The 19,514-nt window shown below is 33.5% G+C and overlaps 1 protein-coding gene across 1 annotated transcript; it reads left to right on the top strand.

The window, feature by feature from the left end:
- The first annotated feature begins 889 nt into the window (after positions 1–889).
- Positions 890–19,368, top strand: CCAP (Crustacean cardioactive peptide). Its single transcript, XM_072542340.1, has 4 exons — positions 890–948; positions 11,830–11,930; positions 14,621–14,696; positions 16,770–19,368. The coding sequence occupies exons 2-4, from the start codon at positions 11,835–11,837 to the stop codon at positions 17,048–17,050; spliced, it is 453 nt and encodes a 150-aa protein (XP_072398441.1). The 5' UTR covers positions 890–948; positions 11,830–11,834; the 3' UTR covers positions 17,051–19,368.
- Positions 19,369–19,514: the final 146 nt, after the last annotated feature.

The raw sequence follows: 19,514 nt of genomic DNA, 5'->3' as shown, positions 1-19,514 counted from the left end.
GTGAAGGAACTGGAGAAGATAAAAGTGATTTTTCATGTATTAATAATTGTTTAAATGAGGACGGCAATTACTAATGAGGACGAATAAATTACTTGGTGGTTATTAAATAATATCTTCTTTTTGTATTTCTTTATCATCATTATAAGTGGCTCGATAATACGTTGTTGATCTTCGCCTGCTCACAAAGAAGTCGCCACTCCTGTCGATTCCTGGCAACTTTCCTCCATCTTCTGTCCCTTAGAATCAGTAGGTCTTTTTCCACATCATCAATCCATCTCCTTCGTTTACTTCGCTGAAATGTTGTGCCCATCTGTTAAGAACTGAGTTTTTATCATGTAGAATTTCACCGTTGTTGTCTTTACAAATTTTTAATCGTGGTTTAAATTCTCGACGGCTATTAATAAGGATTTGTAGTTTGTGTTATTATTAGATTTTGTATTTCTTATTAATAAATAAAAATAGTGTTTAAAATCAGTCTATTAAAATCTTAATATTGAATTTTAATGCTGTCAAATTGCAACTAAGATTCAAATGTATTCAATAACCTTAATTAGTTGTTTCTAAATCAAAACACGTAGGTATGTATATACATACATTTAAAAATATCAAAACTGCGGGACTAGCCCCGCTCTCCCCTACATTTTCTCCCTATTTCTTTATAATGATGTAGCAAAAGTTTTCAAGAAATATTTTTGCCTACAAATAAAAAAGCTTTCGTCATTAAAAAACCAAGTTTTAACCATTTTTAAATTTCCATTGCTAATATTTGGAGAAAACCGTTCAACACCTGTCCTATCGGTGGTTGGTATTGCGCAGATCAGGGCTGCGATGATGGAGTTTGGGGTAAACAACACCCGCTATGTGTTTTCTATATAAGAGGCTAATTAAAAAGCACAATGGTATTTCGTTTTTCGTTTTCCCGAACTCAGGCAATACACAGTTGATTGGGTAAGTTGGCAAACCTGGCATTATTCTTCTATAATGAAACAGTCGCGTTATTTTAATATAGAATTTTAAAAGTTAGTATTTTGCTTTATATTATTGTATGTTAGATTATTACATTACGTCAAATTATTGTAGAATTTTTTATCTGCATGTCATTATGTAGTCGTTTCTATTTGATGGGATTACTAAAAAAAGCAGGTCATTTGTTTTGGTCTAATTGTTTAAGGTAGATACCTCTCGTAACTTAACGACACCACTCAAATATAAATGACTTTGAAATAAGATTAAGATAAGCTTTTCTGTAATAATTTATTGGCAATTTATAATTACTATAGTAGTCTTATTCTAACAATTCTGTAGATTTATTGACATTTACTTATTATATTCTGTCGTTAGTGTCTATGTTGTCTTCTTAGCAATTCTGTCTCCTTCAAAAAATTTAAATGAACTGTGTTACGATGTTTTATTTATATTCAAAGCATAATAGTTATTTCTAAATATTTTTATTGGGTAGGGGACCTTTAGGTTTATACAGTACATTCAACCATCGTACACCCCTAAACGATTAACGGAATTCGCAGAAAATGTTTCGTTGTAGTAAAAGGCGCGGTAAACTGCACTGGTGTTCTCCATAATGTTTCACACTTTGCTAAATTTTAGGTATAAAATAAAGAAACGTCATTAACCCGTTGTTTATAGTTTTGCATATTTTATTAAAATTTTTTTAATGAATAGTATTCTTGCATAATGCTATTTAACGTAAATTTCTTTCACCTTCTTGTTTAATAATTTTTTTCTGAAACAAATACTACCGTGCTAAGGATAATTTATATTCAGAGTAGATATAAAAAGTACTCACAATCAATTTAATTTAACTATCCAGACGACCGGTTTCGCTTTCTACAATATGCAAAGCATCTTCAGGTCTCGATACAAAGTTAAATAAATGATGCCGGTACGGTAATTAATAGAGTACCGGCATCATTTATTTAACTTTGTATCGAGGCCTGAAGATGCTTTGCATATTGTAGCAAGCGAAACCGGTCGTCTGGATAGTTAAATTAAATTGATTGTGAGTAAGTCTAATTTATTATTTCTTTTACCTTTCGTTAAAGCATTATAAGAATGTAGGGATTAATGATTTCCAAATTATCGGTTTGAGTCATTCGAAAATTCCCAACATTAACGAAAGTTGAAAAATACCCTTCTCAGGTAATTTTACCAATGAAAGGAAAGTCGAAGATATTTTAAATGTAAACATATCCTTTATATACGTCGATGATCAGGGGGCGATTTCTGAATTTTAAGAAACGATTTACGAGCGTAGTCGTCCAAAAGGGGTGAGTTGGAATCAGTTCGCTCATCCAGCATTGGATGAGTGCTAGGCTCCTGTCCACGCTAGCCGCACCTCAGAAGGTTTACCACAATATCGTAAGCAAGTTATCGGCGTCCAAAGTAAGTTGTTGTAATTGTTTTAATATACTTGTTAAAACGTTCTTTTCGAAACTTTCATTTTTTCCCAGTTTTCTGGGTGGTCCTTCAAAGAAGTATACAAAGTGAACCTATTTTCTTAAGGACAAAACTTGTTCCTAAAGGGAAAGAACCAGCGACCTATGACTGGTGCACGAAACAAAGGCATCAGGACAAGGTGTAAGGATAAACACACCTGCATCTTCGCTCAATGCCTTCAAATCTTAGTTACTGGAAATTTCGAAACGTAATGAAAAACTAACAGTTTATACAGGATGAGTCATGATGAACTTTACATACTTCTACCATATGTAGAGTCCCTTAGGGAGCATATCATGTGGCCACTAAAAAATGTCAACTCCTCTTCTTTATTAATTAACAGGGTGATTTGTGTAATTGACCATTTATTTCATTTTACTGTAGTGTTTATACGGCTCATTTGATTTTTTAAATTTTTGCATGATACAGTACACTACTATCAAGCATTCGACTGGTATTAGCTAAACTAAAAAATTCCAGGACTGGCTTTGGAAAAATTAATTTAGGGATTCGTATTAAATATTACACCCTGTATAAATTTTTTTTAAAATGCAATAAGTGATTTTCAAACTACATAAATAGCCAATGATAACGACATATGCGACAATGTTGTCGCACTTTTATTAAATTTTTAGTGAACGATCAAATCTTACCAAAAATAGAACAACCATAATGAAGTATCAAATTATAAGGTATTAATTTAAACAAATGTTATAAAATTCAAACATTTTAATTAAAATGAGTTCCTACAGCATAATCTAATACGTAGAAAATTAACATCTTTACTCACTTTGTCACTTTGTATTTTCTCTACGATAGAATCAATTGTTTTTCAATTTTAAATTTTTACTCATAGATCGTATTGGGGCATTATTTTCGATAAATAATAAATTAAATTGATTAAAATGTCAAACCTCTTGTATGTGTTAGTTTTTGTTGATTGTAAATTATTAAAATTTTATGTCAAATAATAATACATTGCATCAACTGTACTAAATAAAAATAAATCTAAAAAAGTTTAAAATGAAGGTTGGCGTTGATCGTTTGACGTTTCTTGATATTTTATACCCATTGTCATTATTGTCATTATCAATTGTAATTTATGTGTACTAGAATACATATTTCTTCTGTCATATCTACGTTAAGTACATTGTGTTAGTTTTGGTAGAGCTTTTGTTACTTTCGTTCAAAATGATACATCAGTTTTCGACCACAGAATATGCAGCCATAATATTTGTTTATGGATTCTGTAATGGGAATGGTAGGGCTGCTAGTAGAAAATATCGCAGGAGATTTTCTAATCGTCGAACTCCCAGTCATCCAACATTTGGGTCAGTTTTTAATTATTTGCGAGAAAATGGCATTTTTCCTAGTGGAACAACAGAGCGACATGTAGATGAAGCGCAGGAAGATGACATTGTGGACGCCGTTACTATGAACCCTACAATAAGCACTAGACAAGTAAGTCAAGAACTCAATGTTACTCAATCAAAAGTAAGTAGAGTCTTAGAAAAAAATAATCTATACCCATATCACATTCAAATGGTTCAGCGACTACATGCTGGAGATGAGATCGATATGTTGGAATTTTGTAGACGGATTAACAATAATCGACCAACGCTATACAGGACACTATTTACAGATGAAGCCCAAATTACCAGAGACGGGATAAATAATTCACGAAATTCACATGTGTGGGCAGAAGAAAATCCCCATGCTATTCGAGAACGTCGTTCTTAGTTAAGGTTTTCGGTTAACGTGTGGATTGGTGTCATAAATAACCAATTAGTAGGTCCTCACTTTTTTTATGGTCCTTTAACAGGGCAGGTCTATTTGAACTTTCTACAAAATATTTTGCCGAATTTGCTTGCCAACGCGAACATTGCTATCCGAGGGATGTATTTTCAGCATGATGGGGCACCCCCACACTTTTTACTGACAGTGAGACAACATCTCAATAATGTTTATGGCAACAGGTGGATAGGACGTACAGGTCCTATTTCGTGGCCTTCAAGATCCCCTGATTTCAATCCCGTTGATTACCATATTTGGGGACGATTGAAGCAACTAGTTTACGCAGTGAATATTAATAACCGACAACAATTAATTGATAGAATTATACATTGTTGTATTACTATTAGAAACGATCCCCAGAGTATCCGTAATTCAATACGTCAATTAACAATTCGGCAACAAAAATGTGTACAGGCTGCAGGGTTCCATTTCTAAAATCTATTTTGAATTATTTTTATTTTGTTACCATTATTGTATCTTTTCCAGTTCTAATTTATGGGTTTATCATAACTATGTACATATTTTTATTTTTTTTTTAAATTGTTCTTCGTTATTGTTAGTAGTTACTGTTTTTTGTTGTGCAGTGACTCAGTTTATCATTTCAATTAAAATGTTTGAAATTTATAACATTTGTTTAAATTAATTACCTTATAATTTGATACTATTTGATCGTTCACTAAAAATTTAATAAAAGTGCGACAACATTGTCGCAGATGTCGTTTTCATTGGCTATTTATGTAGTTTGAAAATCATTTATTGCATTTTAAAAAAAATATATACAGGGTGTAATATTTAATATGAATCCCTAAATTAATTTTTCCAAAGCCAGTCCTGGAATTTTTTAGTTTAGCTAATACCAGTCGAATGCTTGATAGTAGTGTACTGTATCATGCAAAAATTAAAAAAATCAAATGAGCTGTATAAACCCTACAGTAAAATGAAATAAATGGTCAATTACACAAATCACCCTGTTAATTAATAAAGAAGAGGAGTTGACATTTTTTAGTGGCCACATGATATGCTCGCTGAGGGACTCTAAATATGGTAGAAGTATGTAAAGTTCCTCATGACTCACCCTGTATAGTTGACCAAATTGTATCAAGTTATGGATATCAAGTACTACGGTTACCGCCGTTTAACTGCCAGTTTAATCCCATCGCACACATCTGGGGTATATATGTAAAACGTATTATGATAATCACGTTGGATGCAGTGGATACAGTGACGATGCAGTTAGGGAAATGTGGCAAGAAGCTCTTAAAACTGTAACTCCAGAAATATGGGCCAAAACTGTAAATAAATGTGAAAAATTAATAGAAGAGTGGTGGATCCGGAAAGATAAAATTAGTGAAATTAATCCAGTGATTATAGATTTATATAATCATAGCTCGGCCAACGGATTTCGCTTGTTCCCAGAATATTTAATTTCATGTGTGCCATTTCTTGTATTGTCTTCTTGTGCCATGGTTTTTACGTTTCATGTGTCTATTCTGATGTCTTCTTTGTATTTTAATCTTGTTGTCAAACTTGTAACTGCTCCTCCCGGAGATCCGATTGAGGTGCTTACTCCCGAATTGAATTTCTCTGCAAGCATAGCCATTTAATTCTACTAGGACTTATCCGATTCGGATCTTTAATGAGGTGTCTTGTCCCAGTGGCATGTCCAATAGCGGCAGTGAATTTAGTGACGATGATGAGGATTTATAAATTTAAATCAGTAAGTACATTATTATAATGTTATTTACAAAATAATTATACAGCAGGTTAACCGTTATATTTATACATTCATTATTCGCCAAATAAACAATAATATTTAAAATTCCATTTAAATTTTTGCTCCTCATTTTATACAAATTAACACTAACTGATAATACAGGCAAAAATAATCTACACAAACCAAGTAATTAAAAAGATTATGGTAAACTCCAGTGCAGTTTACCGTACCTTTTACAACAACGAAAGATTTTCTGCGAATTTCGTTAATCGTTTAGAGGTGTAAGTTGGTTGAGTGTACTATAGTTCAGCCTATTATATGAGTAGGTACTAACAATAGATTTACCTGTTTTACTTATTGACGGATTAAAACTATTAACGGTTCTTTAACGGAACTACCGAATCATACTTCAGTGGAAATGGATTTAAAGTAAGTAAAATATTGAACAGGTTTACTAAAATATCATAAATTATCAGGAGAAAAAAAACTTACGTCATTGGTGTATCAGAAATATACAAAATTTTATCAATTTAAATTATTTTTAGTACTTCTTCTTAGTCGTTAACTTGATGCAGGTATCGTGATATCATGGAGCTATTAGCTAAATTTCCCAATGTTCTTCCACGTTTTTCTATCTTCTGCCATTCTAGCACATTCTGACAATGGAGCGCCAATGGTAGCAACAATATGGTCCGTGTATCGTATGGGAGATCTACCTCTATTTTTTTTGCCTTCTACTTTTCCCTGGATGGTAAGTTTTTCAAGACCATTTCTTTGAAGCGCATGTCCAAAATAGCTTTTTATTTGTTCTGATATTTGTGTTCTTAGTCTTTTCTTTATGTTTAGCTGGTCCAGTATAAATTCATTTGTTCTTCGGGCCACCCATGGTATTCTCAGCATTCGTCTCCAGCAGTACATCTCAAATACATCTATGTTCTTTTTGTCTTTCTCATTAAGGGTCCTGTATTCCGATGCATAAGTAAAAACTGGAAAAACTAGACTTCTTACTAGTTTCATTTTTGTATCGGTAGTTATTTCATGGCTTTTCCAAATTTTTGTTAATTTTGCCATAGCGCTTTTTGCGATTGCTGACCGCCGCTTTATTTCTTCAGTACAGCCTCCTTTATTGGTTATTAATGAGCCCAGATACACAAATTTATCTACAACAGCGATATTGTTTATCATGACCAGATGATTTTGATTGTTGTTACCTCTGTCAATTATCATGATTCTTGTTTTATCTCTGTTTATTTTAAAACCCATCGTTAAGCTTACGTCTTCTATCTGTTTTAGCAGGTGAATCAATTCAGCTTCAGAACTAGCGAGGATAGTAGTATCATCTGCATATCTCAAGTTGCAAATGTTCTTCCCGCCAATGGTGATGCCACCGTTCCAGTCCTTAGTAGCTTTCCGCATTATCCATTCACCATAGATGTTAAATAGAATTGGGCTTAGTATGCAGCCTTGTCTCACGCCCTTTGTGACCCTGAAACTATCGGTTAGTTCCCCATTTATTCTAACTCTGGCATAATTGTTATTGTACAGGCTTTTAATTAGCAGTATCAGATGATTGGGGACTCCTTTTTCAGACAAAACCTGCCACATTTTACTCCAGTTGACCAAATCGAAAGCTTTACTATAATCTATGAAGCACAAATATGTGGTGATGTTGAATTCTCTGGATTTTTCTACAATCTGCCGTACGTTTAAAATTTGTTCTCTAGTACCACGTTCGGGGACGAAACCTGCTTGTTCCTACGCAATGTTAGGTAGTAAAAAGGGCTTTATCCTCTCGAGAATTATGTGTAAGAGTATCTTACTGCAATGCGCAATTAGAGCAATTGTGCGATAGTTGCTACATAGATCTTTCGCTTCCTTTTGATGTATGGAAATATATAGTGATTGTGTCCAGTCCTCAGACCATTTACCTGTCTCCCACACTCTTTGACAAATTTGATGTATTATATCCACTCCAACGTCATCTAGGGCCCAAATTATGTAAATAAGTATGTTATCTGGACCGGCAGCTTTCTGATTTTTTTGCCTCATAATTGCTGCTTCAACTTCACTTTTGAGTACGTCAGGTTCCGTCACAAAACTGGCATCTTCTTGTTGTGATGGGGCGTCTGTGCTTTCCTCCATCATCAGTCGTCCACAGTATTCTTTCCATCTGTGTAAAATATCTTTTTTAGAAGTGAGTAGAGTTCCGTTATCATCTTTGATAGCAAGGTAGTTTGGTGTAAAGGACCGTGTTATCTGCTTTATTTTTTTAAACATGTCTCTGGTCTCAGTTTTGGTTTTATGCCCTTCTAATTCCATGCAGATTTTGTTCAAGTGTGTGTTCTTGTCCTTTTTGCAGAGTCGTTTTATTTGACCGTTCAGCGCTTTATAGACCTCTTTATCACTTTCACTGTTCAGTCCTGTGGCTTTTAAGCACTTCCTCTCCTGTATTTTTAGTACTATTCCTGGCATATTTTAAAATCCGATTTAAATTAGAGATAAAAGGATTAAGGTATTCTACTGGTCTTCATAATATTAATTTATCACGAGCCAGGAAAAACAAAATACTCCTTTTACATATTATAGAGAAACGATTCCCGGAATTGTGTACTCCACAGTAAACCCCTTCCCCCACCCAGTCCAAACGGGAGTCAAGCCGAACACAATCAAAGCTTATAAAACGATTAGGAAGCTGCAGGGGGGAAGAGAGCAATGTCACCGGAGAGAGAACTAAGTGGTCCCTTCCCCCTTCCCTAACAGCCCTCGCATTCCAGCGCCGACGGGAACGGAGAGCATTTCATTGTCGTGTGCCGATAGGAGGTCATCTTCAAGCAGGAGTGTACTCACAGCAGTTCATTTTGAAAAATACCAGTACAAGAGAAATAATAATGTAATATGATATTACCCGAATACAAGTTCATATCATTCAGTTTTATTATAAAATCCATGTAACAATAAGTGTAAATTATTAATCTCCTTTTTGATTTTAAAATTGATGACAGTTCTTGTCATACGATTTAATTTCCTTGTCTATCAAGTCTTGTGTAATGTTTATTTTAATTTATTTAAAATCTTCTCACAATAACATTAAAACAAGATTCATTCATAACTTATTTATTCCGATAATATAGATTCCGAATACAGATTAAATAAAAGAGGGGATAAGACGTAACCTTGTCGCACTTCCCGTCGGATTCGTATATCTTCAGATGTTGTGTGGATCTATTTTGATTGTTGCTGTTTGGTGCCAATATACGAGTAGTTCTAAAATAATTCGCCTCAATTCCAGATGTTCTGAGAATTTCGATCCTCTTTTGATGGTTAACACGGGCAAATGCTTTTCGATAATCAATAAAACATGCATGTACATCTACATTCATGTCTTTGCATCGTTGTGATTACACATGTAAGGCAAAAAGAGCTTCTCGTGTTCCGGTGTCGCTGCAGATGCGGTAGTAGCGTTGCATTTGCGGTCATACAAAAATATGTTGATTTTATCATTTGCGGTCATTGCCTAATAAACAAATAATATTTTTACCTTTTTCTACTACTATCACATGAATATTTATGTTGAAAATTAAATTTATTGACTGATTAAAATGGTAGTTGCATCCATGCAATCTAATATCTGGGAAAACAGTTTTGAGGGCTTGAATAACAGCATCTTCAAAAGCAAGCGTCACTGTTGTTGGTTTCCATCCGTTTAGTTTTTTTGTCAGTATTGTAAACAGCCTTCTATACTAATTACTATTTAAATGGGAATAAGCCACAATTAAAGGTTAAAGTACGTTTATTGACGTTTCAATTTCCACTTCGGAAATCGTTCTCAAAATATATTTTCTAATATTTCTATTGACTCGTTTGTATTCCATTGGGTTTGTTTTATGTTTTCGTCTTACGTCCATGGGGTCCATAATCTCTTGCGTTATCCATTCTTGTGTTCTGTTTTTTTCCGTGAACCCGATGTCTTCTTCTTGTATCTTTGTTATTTTCGTTTTTAAAGCAATCTATGTTACTTCAACATCTGTCTCTACCAAGTTCTCTAGCGTTTCTATTTCTTTTTCAACCTTGATACTTATTTCATTTTTCTTTTCAGGGTCCTTCAGTTGTGAGATGTCTATTTTTCTTGACACTTTTTCCTTTTTAACTTTAAGAAACCTTTTTAGTCAAAAATCCATTATAACTGGATTGTGATCGCTATGAATATCAGCTCCAGGATATGTTTTAGTAGATTTTATGTACTTCTTAGAGTTCTAATTTGTCACTTGTTGGAGCATAGACCTGAATAACATTTAGGTTTTTACGGATTGTTCTTAATTTCAGCATTGCTACTCTATCATTTAGAGGGATGAAGTCTATGACTTTATCCGATACTAATACAGCCGCTCCATATTGATGTTCTGGGTCAGTTACTTCTGACCAATAGATGTATCAATCTTTTGTTTTTTGTTTTCCTGAACCAGGCCATCTCACTTCACTCAAGTGAATGACTATTTTAGAATGACTCGAAAAAATATAAATTGCTCTTATATTTATTTTGTGTCGCTGTTAGGAACGCTCCCAGAACCTAGTAGAATTGTTTCGGCTGCCTTAGAACAGCTACTGATCGAATTTTCGCGTAGTATATTTATTCAGGAGTATAGCAAGGGCTTGTCATAACACTTGTAGTACCTTTACTCTTCTGGGAAAGCCCATTTCGTTAACTTGTCTTCTGGATTACTACTTTGTGTCATTACCTATCTTTCATATCCATCTTCACATTCTCTTCTTCTTTGTCAACCATTTTCCATCCACTCCTCAATGTAGGTCTCTCCCAATTGCTTTCATCTTTCTCTATCTTGCGCCAATCTAATCCACTGTTTGCCTGCCACTGTTCTTATGTCATCTACCCATCTTTTTTGAGGTCTTCCCATGCTTCTTGTTGTCGTCCTTGGTCTCCATTCTGGAATTCTCCGTGTCCACCTGTTGTCATTATATCGGGCTACGTGACCTGCCCAGCGCCATTTCATTTTTGTAATTTCTTCCACAATATCCCTAATCTTCGTTCTATGTCTTATCTCGGTGTTTCTAATCGTGTCTCTTAGTGATATTCCAAGCATGATTCGTTCCAAGCCTGTCTCCAAGCCGTAAGTACAAAGGTGTATGTGTTATACACCTTTTTCTTTAAGTTTACAGGAATGGAGGTGTTTTTCAAGATATATGCTAATTTGCCGAAAGCGCCCCATGCCAGTTGTGTTCTTCTTTTAATTTCAGCATCTTGATTTGGTTTTCCTAGTTTGATAACATGACCTAGATATACATAATGTTCAACATTTTCTATGGTATGATTTTGTATCGTTATATTTGTCTGGTCTCGGCTCAGTATTTTTGTTGTGCTGTAGTTCATTTTTAAGTCTACCGCTCCTGAAACTGCATTTAATTGTTGTTTAACATATCATTTAGTTCTTGGATATTATCGGCTATTAAAACTATGTCATCTGCGAATCGCAAGTGGTTTAAGTATGATCCGTCGACGTTGATACCCTTATTGTTCCATTCTAGTTTCTTAAAAATGTCTTCTAGACTTCTAGAGCAAGGGTAAATAGTTTGGGAGAGATGGTGTCTCCTTGTCTTACTCCTCGTTGTAGTCTTATGGGATTAGTTTTTGTGCTTTCGTCCAGATTTATCTGCATATTACTAACGTATAAATATTTTTCATTTTGATTGTTGTTGAAAAGTTACATACTACTACTAATAAACAAACGATACAAAGTACCCTTAAGTCATTCAATGCGTTGCTTAAAAGCAGTTTTAGAATAAGTATTTCCTTTATTCTTTAAGGTTTTCACACAAATACGCTTATTAATATATTTTTTTTTAATTTTTAGTAATTATGACAATATTTTCTCCAAGAATTCTCGTTGCATTGGGCCACATTATTATTTGTATGCTGTTTGCGGAAACAGAAGGCATTTTTCTTCCAAAGAAGGTAAGTTTATGTTTTAAAATAACATACTGTTGAAGTATAGTTCCCGTAGAGCCGCGAGGGGACCCCTATTTATGCCTTTATGCCCTTTATATGCCTTTTATAAACATGTAAAGAAAAATAGAACATCGCTATTAATACCACCATTAATAAAAATCAAGTTTGTATGACTTATAGTCCCTTTCCATCATATTGATAGCACATTATATATGCAAATCCTCAACAGGTCAAAAAACCATAGGCGTCACCCTATACTTGTTTTGAAATAAATAAAAATATTAATATTTTAAGATGCCGCCAACAATTCATTATCTTTTAAAAAATCTTCTGTAAAATAAGTGTCCAGTAATCTCACTATACCTTTTTTGTGCGTAAAAAACGTCGGTATATATGCCACACGATTATTGTTAATTATACACGGGTGATTAACGAGAGAATTCAATGTTTCACGAAATAAATTAATGTAAACAGTAATTTAAAGGTGATTATTGTTTTCTATACAAGTTATCGCCTGACACAAAAAGAAAACCTTCTTTGAACGATTACCTGGAATTACTGATAAGGCTTCACTAATGATAGTTTAAGTAGTTTTTATGCCACATTACAGCTTATGCCAATAATATAAATTAGAAATTGTTTGCATCTTCCATTTAGTTTGTAGATGTACATTGTTCATGTCTTACCTACCTACGTTTTTCGTGTCGATATTTTGTTATTTGTATTTAAAAATGACGTCGACAACAGATTTTATCCCGGTTAAGTGTAGTTTTAAAGGTGCCTTCAGTCTAAGAGAGAAAAATATAATAATAAATGTACACGATGCACTAGTACATCAACGCCCTTTAAGTAATGTTCGTGAAATCGTTAACATGTGTTCAAGTATGACAGGGGTTGGAGAAGCAACAATTCATAGATTCCTAAAAAAAAGAAAAGGAGGAACTGTTTCATCTCCCAAGAAGAGTGGAGGGAGTAAACCCTTGAAAATTGAAGAAATACATAAAAACATGATAAGACGCAGCGTCCACTCATTTTTTTTAACAAAGAATTTCCAACATTGGACAAAATCCAAACATTAATTAGAGAAAACGAAGAGTTACCAATCATAAGCAACAAGAAATTATGGGGACTATTGAGAGAGATGGGATTTCGTTGGCAAAAGAATAGAAGAAAATCCGTTTTAATTGAAAAAGATTACATTGTATGTTGGAGACGAGATTATCTAAGAACTATTAAAAAGTACCGAGAAGAAGGGAAAACAATTTTTTATTTGGACGAGACTTGGCTAAATGAAGGTCATACTGTACCATATCTATGGGTTGATACAAATGTGAAAAGTTCCCGTCAGGCATTCATCGAAGGTGTATCTACTGGAATAAACAATATTCCCGTTGGAAAAGGACGCAGACTCATAATAACCCATATTGGAAACGAATACGGTTTTGTCAATGGTGGATTATTAAGTTTTGCCTCAAAATCAACCAAAGATTACCACGAGGAAATGACTGCTGAAGTTTTTGAAGAATATTTTGAGCAAATGTTGGATTTAATTCCAAAAAATTCTGTCATAGTCATGGATAATGCTAGTTACCATTCAAGACTAGCAGAAAAATTGCCAACAATGGCATGGAAAAAAGGTGAGATAATCGAATGGTTGGATAAACACGCAATTGAGTACAAGAAAAATTCGACAAAAAAGGAATTATTACCTATTGTAAGGCAACATAAAGCAGCTTATATAAAAAATATATAATTGATGAAATGGCATTAAACCGTGATGTAATTATTTTGCGTTTACCCCCATACCACTGTGATCTGAATCCGATAGAAAATATATGGTCTCAAGTAAAGGGTGAAGTCGGACGCAACAACAAAACTTTTAAATTAGAAGACTTACAACAATTATTAGAACATTCCTTATCAAAAGTAACTCCAGAAAATTGGAAAAATGCTGTTAGTCATGCTCACAAGGAAGAAAATAAAATGTGGAATTTGGATAATATGACTGATGCAATGCTGGAACCGATAATAATTAACATTGGAGTTGAAGATTCCTTAGATTCAGAAGAAAGCTGTGAAACTGAATTGGAATTTGATTTAAAAAATATTCATTTTTTTACAAATCGGCCCCTGTTACGGCCACAAATTATTTTATATATAACCAATAAAATAAACATCTTACATTTCTTGCAAATTCATTAGTACCTGTTAATCTCCATCACTCCGACACTGGCAACTTTATTTAGGGATTAGTAACCCTCAAAACTATTGTATTCTATTCTGCTTCAACCTTTATACCTGGTGGTCATACTCAATTTAAAGTTGTTTTCCTGTATACTGCTGTAAACTTGTTGACAAATATCTATTTTTCATTGAGTCACCCGTATCAGCAGTTTAGGGATTTGCAGACATAATGTGCTATTAATATGATGGAAATAGACTATATATGAATATATGACTCGAGGGCCTATGTGCCATTTACCAATACAAAACTATAATAGTAGAGATAAAAGACCAGAAAAACGATGACCTTCAAATAGTAAACTTGAGGACAATTAATTGTCTTTGGTCATTGAGAAAAAAAATTGTAAATTTATATTGAATTATAATCGTGAATTTTGAAATTAAAAAGTATTAGTATATGTACTTAACACAAAAACTTTATTTGTATTTTATTTTTACAACATTATTTTTAGGGTGACTATCCTTACCTCACTAGGGAGAGAGTTTTCATCGAACCCCACAAAAGACCGTTTTGCAATGCCTTTACCGGTAAGTTTTCCATAGATTTTCTGATAAATAGTATGAAAATTTCGCAATAAGACAGACTTGGTTAAAATTTGATTTGAAATATCAATTTTTGTTTTTCGCATTTACGATTTTACTTTTTGGAATCTAATATACAACAAGTAGTTCCTCGGAAAATCGTTGCTGTGATCCAATTTTGGATAAAATAAATTTCAGGAATAATTAATCTTAAATCTAAGTAGACTCTTTTTTTTTTCGCATTTGTCTTCACTTGTAATCATCGAACGACCCATCGGAAACGGTGAACTGGGCACCAATGCGTAACAATATAACTACCTCCGAAAGTTAAGAGCCAATGTGCAATAAGAAAACTATAACAACTCTTAATACAACTTTCTTTAACCAAGATATTAATGTACAAAAAAAAATAAAATTTATGTTTTAATATTAAATAACAAAAAAAATATTTCTTTTTCCATGGCTAATGTTAAAGTGTTGCTATAACAACTGTTTTGAGTAGATAAAGTATCACTTTAACCGCAAGGGTAGATAAAGTGACACTTTAACAGCAAAAGTAGATAAAATATTTTAACTTTTTTTTATTCAATAAAATTTACAAATTCAGACACATTAGGAATTAAAAACAACTGAAATTTTACAATTAACATTATTAGAAATATCTATTTTTGGAGCATCACAACTTGTACTCGTTTGCTTAAACACTTGATTCGAGGTACTGGATTGATTTTCTGGTCCGCCAAGTATACACTTGGATACAGCAATCTTATTGCTTATTGACTCTTCAATGTAAGATTCTGCAACAGATGACGATTTCCATCCACCTAAACGTTTAACTTTTACTAGATCGGCTCCAGAATTTGCGAACATAGTAGCTGAAGAACGACGGAAACAATGCCCCGTGTACATTTCTAAATTTGCAAGTTTCAAAAAATCTACAATCTTCTTGGGGATATTACATATAGTGTTAATCCCCACCGGTTGAGTAGTGCACTTTTGCTGTCGGTAATTTACAAAAAACTTACTGTGAGGTACGTTTTTGGGGCGCAAGGCAATATACTTTCTCACAATTTCCAAGAAACTCAGTCCACTTTTCTTGTCAGTAATACAAAACGACCTTTCCTGCTTGGTTTTAGTATCAGATAATGAAACGATTATCACTGATTTTCTGTCGTCCACGTTAAACACTTTTAACTGGTACAATTCATCGGACCTAGTCGCTCCATGCACACCAAAAATAGCAATAACCTTCATCAACAAATAGACGTCATCAGGAGCTTCTGTCAGAAATTTAATAATGTCATCTGACTCCAGGATTTTGGACTTTTTAGCTTTGTATCCTCCACTCAGGTTTTTTAGTAAGATGGTTAACTTGCTGAATTTAGAAATGTCACAATTTTCATTCACCAACAACATACGCTTCAGCATCGAATAATATGACCATAATGACGATGACATCGCTTTCTTCGACTTTTCAGAAAAATATGCCAGAAGTATTTTTTCACTCACGCCATTGATATTCTTAATGCTTTTCCACTTTTTAAAAGACTGGTATTCTTTCTCATACATCATCCTAGATTTTTGTGGCAACAATAAACTTTCTGCTTCCAACGCTGTATTTTCTACATCTGATGGCAGGTTTTCCTTTTCTTGTGTCAATTCTTTTCCGCCCATTCCGTATTTATTCACTTTGTACACAAAACGCAACAATATTCTCCGCAAAAACCAAAATGTAACATTTGTTTGACATTTGTTGACAGAGTAATTCATATCCCTAGCAACGGAGCAACACAATTGCGATTTTTGTGCTAAAAATTACAATTTTCTTTGAAATTCTATTTTTCACCTAAACTTGAAGTCTGGCTGTAGAAAAAACTGTTGTTTTGCACACGACGATAGAATCGCATTATCTTCTCGAGCATAATTAGCGTCTCGACTGACGTCCCGACGCTAAAAAACGCTCTCGAAGATAAAGTACAATTTTATCGTCTTGTACAATAAATAACTAAAAATTGTGGAATGAAAAATAAAAATATCTCAATATAGACAAATTTTAATTTTTAACTCAATTTTTTCTAGGTTGCGGCCGAAAACGTTCCAACCTGCCGGCGCTGACCTCCCAGGGCGAGGAGATGGACGAATCCATCAACAGTCTCCTGGAATTGAGCGCCGAGCCTGCCGTCGAGGACCTCTCCCGGCAGATCATGTCTGAGGCCAAGTTGTGGGAAGCGATCCAAGAAGCGAACGTCGAACTGAACAGGCGCAAACAAAAACAAGCCCTAGAGGGCATCCAAAACGATCAACCGGTTCCTGCTCGGAGTGCTACTGCCAGTTGTGCTTTGCCTCCGTGTTATATTTAAGTACTTATAGATGGCGCTACGAAATATGGTTAGAATCGATTGTGAAAAATAGTATTATTATAGGCAGATCAAAACGTTTTTATTGCATTTAAAATTTATTTAAAACAACGCCTTGGACTTGTTTATTAAACTAGCAAGCCTTCTATCTACTATTGTTTTAAATATTACAATATTAGTCTTATTTTATTTGTTATGGTTTTTAATTTATCTTAGAAAGTATTGTTCTTTAATCTGTATAAACATTGATACGCAATTTAGACCATAGGTATCAGTCATCTCCATTCTAGTAATTCCAATTTTATATTTTGTATGTCAGGTATGCTACTGGTACTAGATTAGTTAGTAGGTTTTGCAGATTTTTATGAATTGGTCATAACTAATCATCGTCTGTCATTTTTCTTGTGTTTTCAGCTCTAGAACTCTTATTTTTGCACATTTTTAACTTCTTTATATAGTATTTCTTTATTCCTTATCCCTGTATCACTGTAGGTTATATGTCGTTTCTTGGTACCTTTTCTTATAAATTTGATCGATTTAATCAGCGATCTTATTTTTTTTTTTTATTTCCGGTAGCCAATCTGGTTTACATCACCAAATCTCAAGTGCTTCTTCTCAATGTAGACTGACAAATTCTGATATTTTTATAACTATTAATAATTATATTGTTTTTCAATTCTAAATGATGTGTCCTTAATATAACGTTGTCCAGTAACCTAATCTTACTGCATTGCTGCTATCCTTTTATTTTCAAACCATTGATCTTTTTAGTAACTCTAGATTTATTGTTATAAGCACTAATCTAACAAATTTTCTATTGAGATTCATGCTCATTTATACTTACAGTAAGTGTTCTTCAAGTTTGACCCAAATAAAAATTGTTACTTTCATAAGTTAGATATTTCACATAATATGCAGACTTTGATTTTTCTTGATCACTTTTAGGTTTTGTGTTTCGTTTCTGTATAAAATATATCTTAGAATGTTGGTTGTTTTAAATAGTTACCAGGATAACACAAATTCCTTTTTCTTAGTTTTTATATTTTCTTCGTATTTTTAATAGTCTTCTGCAAGGATGGATGGAAGTTTTTACGAGTATTCAGAAATCTCATCATCATCATTCTGTCTTTACAACCCTCCTCAAGAATCTCTCTACTCTCGTTCCTATCCATTGCTTTCCTCGGCCAAACACGTATTCCCATATTTCTCATGTCTTTATCGATGTTATTAAGGAACCTTGTTCTGGGTCTTCCTCTTCTTCTCTGACCAATGGGTCTATCAAGACGTATTTTTCTAGCTGAGTCATTTTGTTCCATCTTCATTACATGCCCTATCCACCTCAGACATCCTTTCTTAATAAGTTTTACAATATCAGGTACCTGGTATATTCTATAAAGTTTGAAGTTGAATCGTCTTCTCCATACTCTTTTGTCATCCACTGCTCCATAGATTCGCCTTGGTACTTTTCTTTCGAAACATCCTATTTTCATTACTTTTTGTTAGAGCCCAGGTTTCTGAAGCATAGTTTGAGTTTTATTTTTGAATTTCTAGATTGTGGATTTAAGGAGGATATTGAGCCCAAAATAACATTTGTTCGCGGTACAAATTCTGCGGTTTATCTCTGCGGTAATATTATTTTCAGTATCAAGGAGCGCTCCCAGGTATACAAATTCGTTTACTTCTTCGATAATGTCGTTTTTTATAACAAGTGGTTGTAGGATTTGTGATTGCGTGCTTATTCAGAAATCTCATGCTTTGGAATTTCCTTGGTAAACCTTTTATGTATGATATTGCTGTTCTATTTGAATCGCTTTTCAGTAAATGTTTTAGGAACATTTTAATGCAGTGTCGTTTCGAGTCATTTTATTTTGTTTTTATTTTGTTATATTCTGCTATCTCTCTTCTTCCATTTGAGATGACAGATATTTGACATAAGACAGATGTCAGTAAAAGGTTTAGATTTGACAGTTGACATAAATGATGCTATAAAATCCAAGTTCCAGCTTTTATCCATGTTTGGATTTTGTGTTAGATACGTAGATGAAAAATTTGTTAATTGAGCTCTTGTTTTCTTTTTTCTCCTTTATTTTTTAGATCGATTTTAACCATATTGCCGTTAATATGAGTATACAAAGCCGTCGACTGACTAAAATTCTTCAATTAACCTATTGATACTTCAAGAGAAGTACGAAATTAATACTTAAAAAAGAATTCATATCTTGAAAAATTGTAAAAGATTGTTTAAATTTGCATACGTAGAGGTTGTGTTTATATTCTTAGATTATATGTAACAGATATATTTAGAACATATATATTATAGAATAAATGTTACAATATTATTGTTTTTTTTTGTCATTATCATTCGCTTTGTGTCTATGTGAAGACAGATCTCCGAATTATATATCTTAATAAGTTTTATTTTAAATTACAATTCCTTTCACAGGAGTGTCCTGTACTCTTCTGTTTT

The sequence above is a fragment of the Diabrotica undecimpunctata genome, chromosome 8, assembly GCF_040954645.1.
Source record: "Diabrotica undecimpunctata isolate CICGRU chromosome 8, icDiaUnde3, whole genome shotgun sequence".
NCBI classification, from domain to species: Eukaryota; Metazoa; Arthropoda; class Insecta; order Coleoptera; family Chrysomelidae; genus Diabrotica; species Diabrotica undecimpunctata.
This window is presented reverse-complemented; position numbering and strand designations above follow the sequence as displayed.

Excerpts from the sequence above, each read along its gene's own strand:
- CCAP (XM_072542340.1), top strand. The coding sequence starts at position 11,835 with ATGACAATATTTTCTCCAAGAATTCTCGTTGCATTGGGCCACATTATT. Across the intron at positions 11,931-14,620 it reads GCATTTTTCTTCCAAAGAAG|GGTGACTATCCTTACCTCAC; the intron begins GTAAGTTTATGT and ends CATTATTTTTAG. Across the intron at positions 14,697-16,769 it reads GTTTTGCAATGCCTTTACCG|GTTGCGGCCGAAAACGTTCC; the intron begins GTAAGTTTTCCA and ends AATTTTTTCTAG.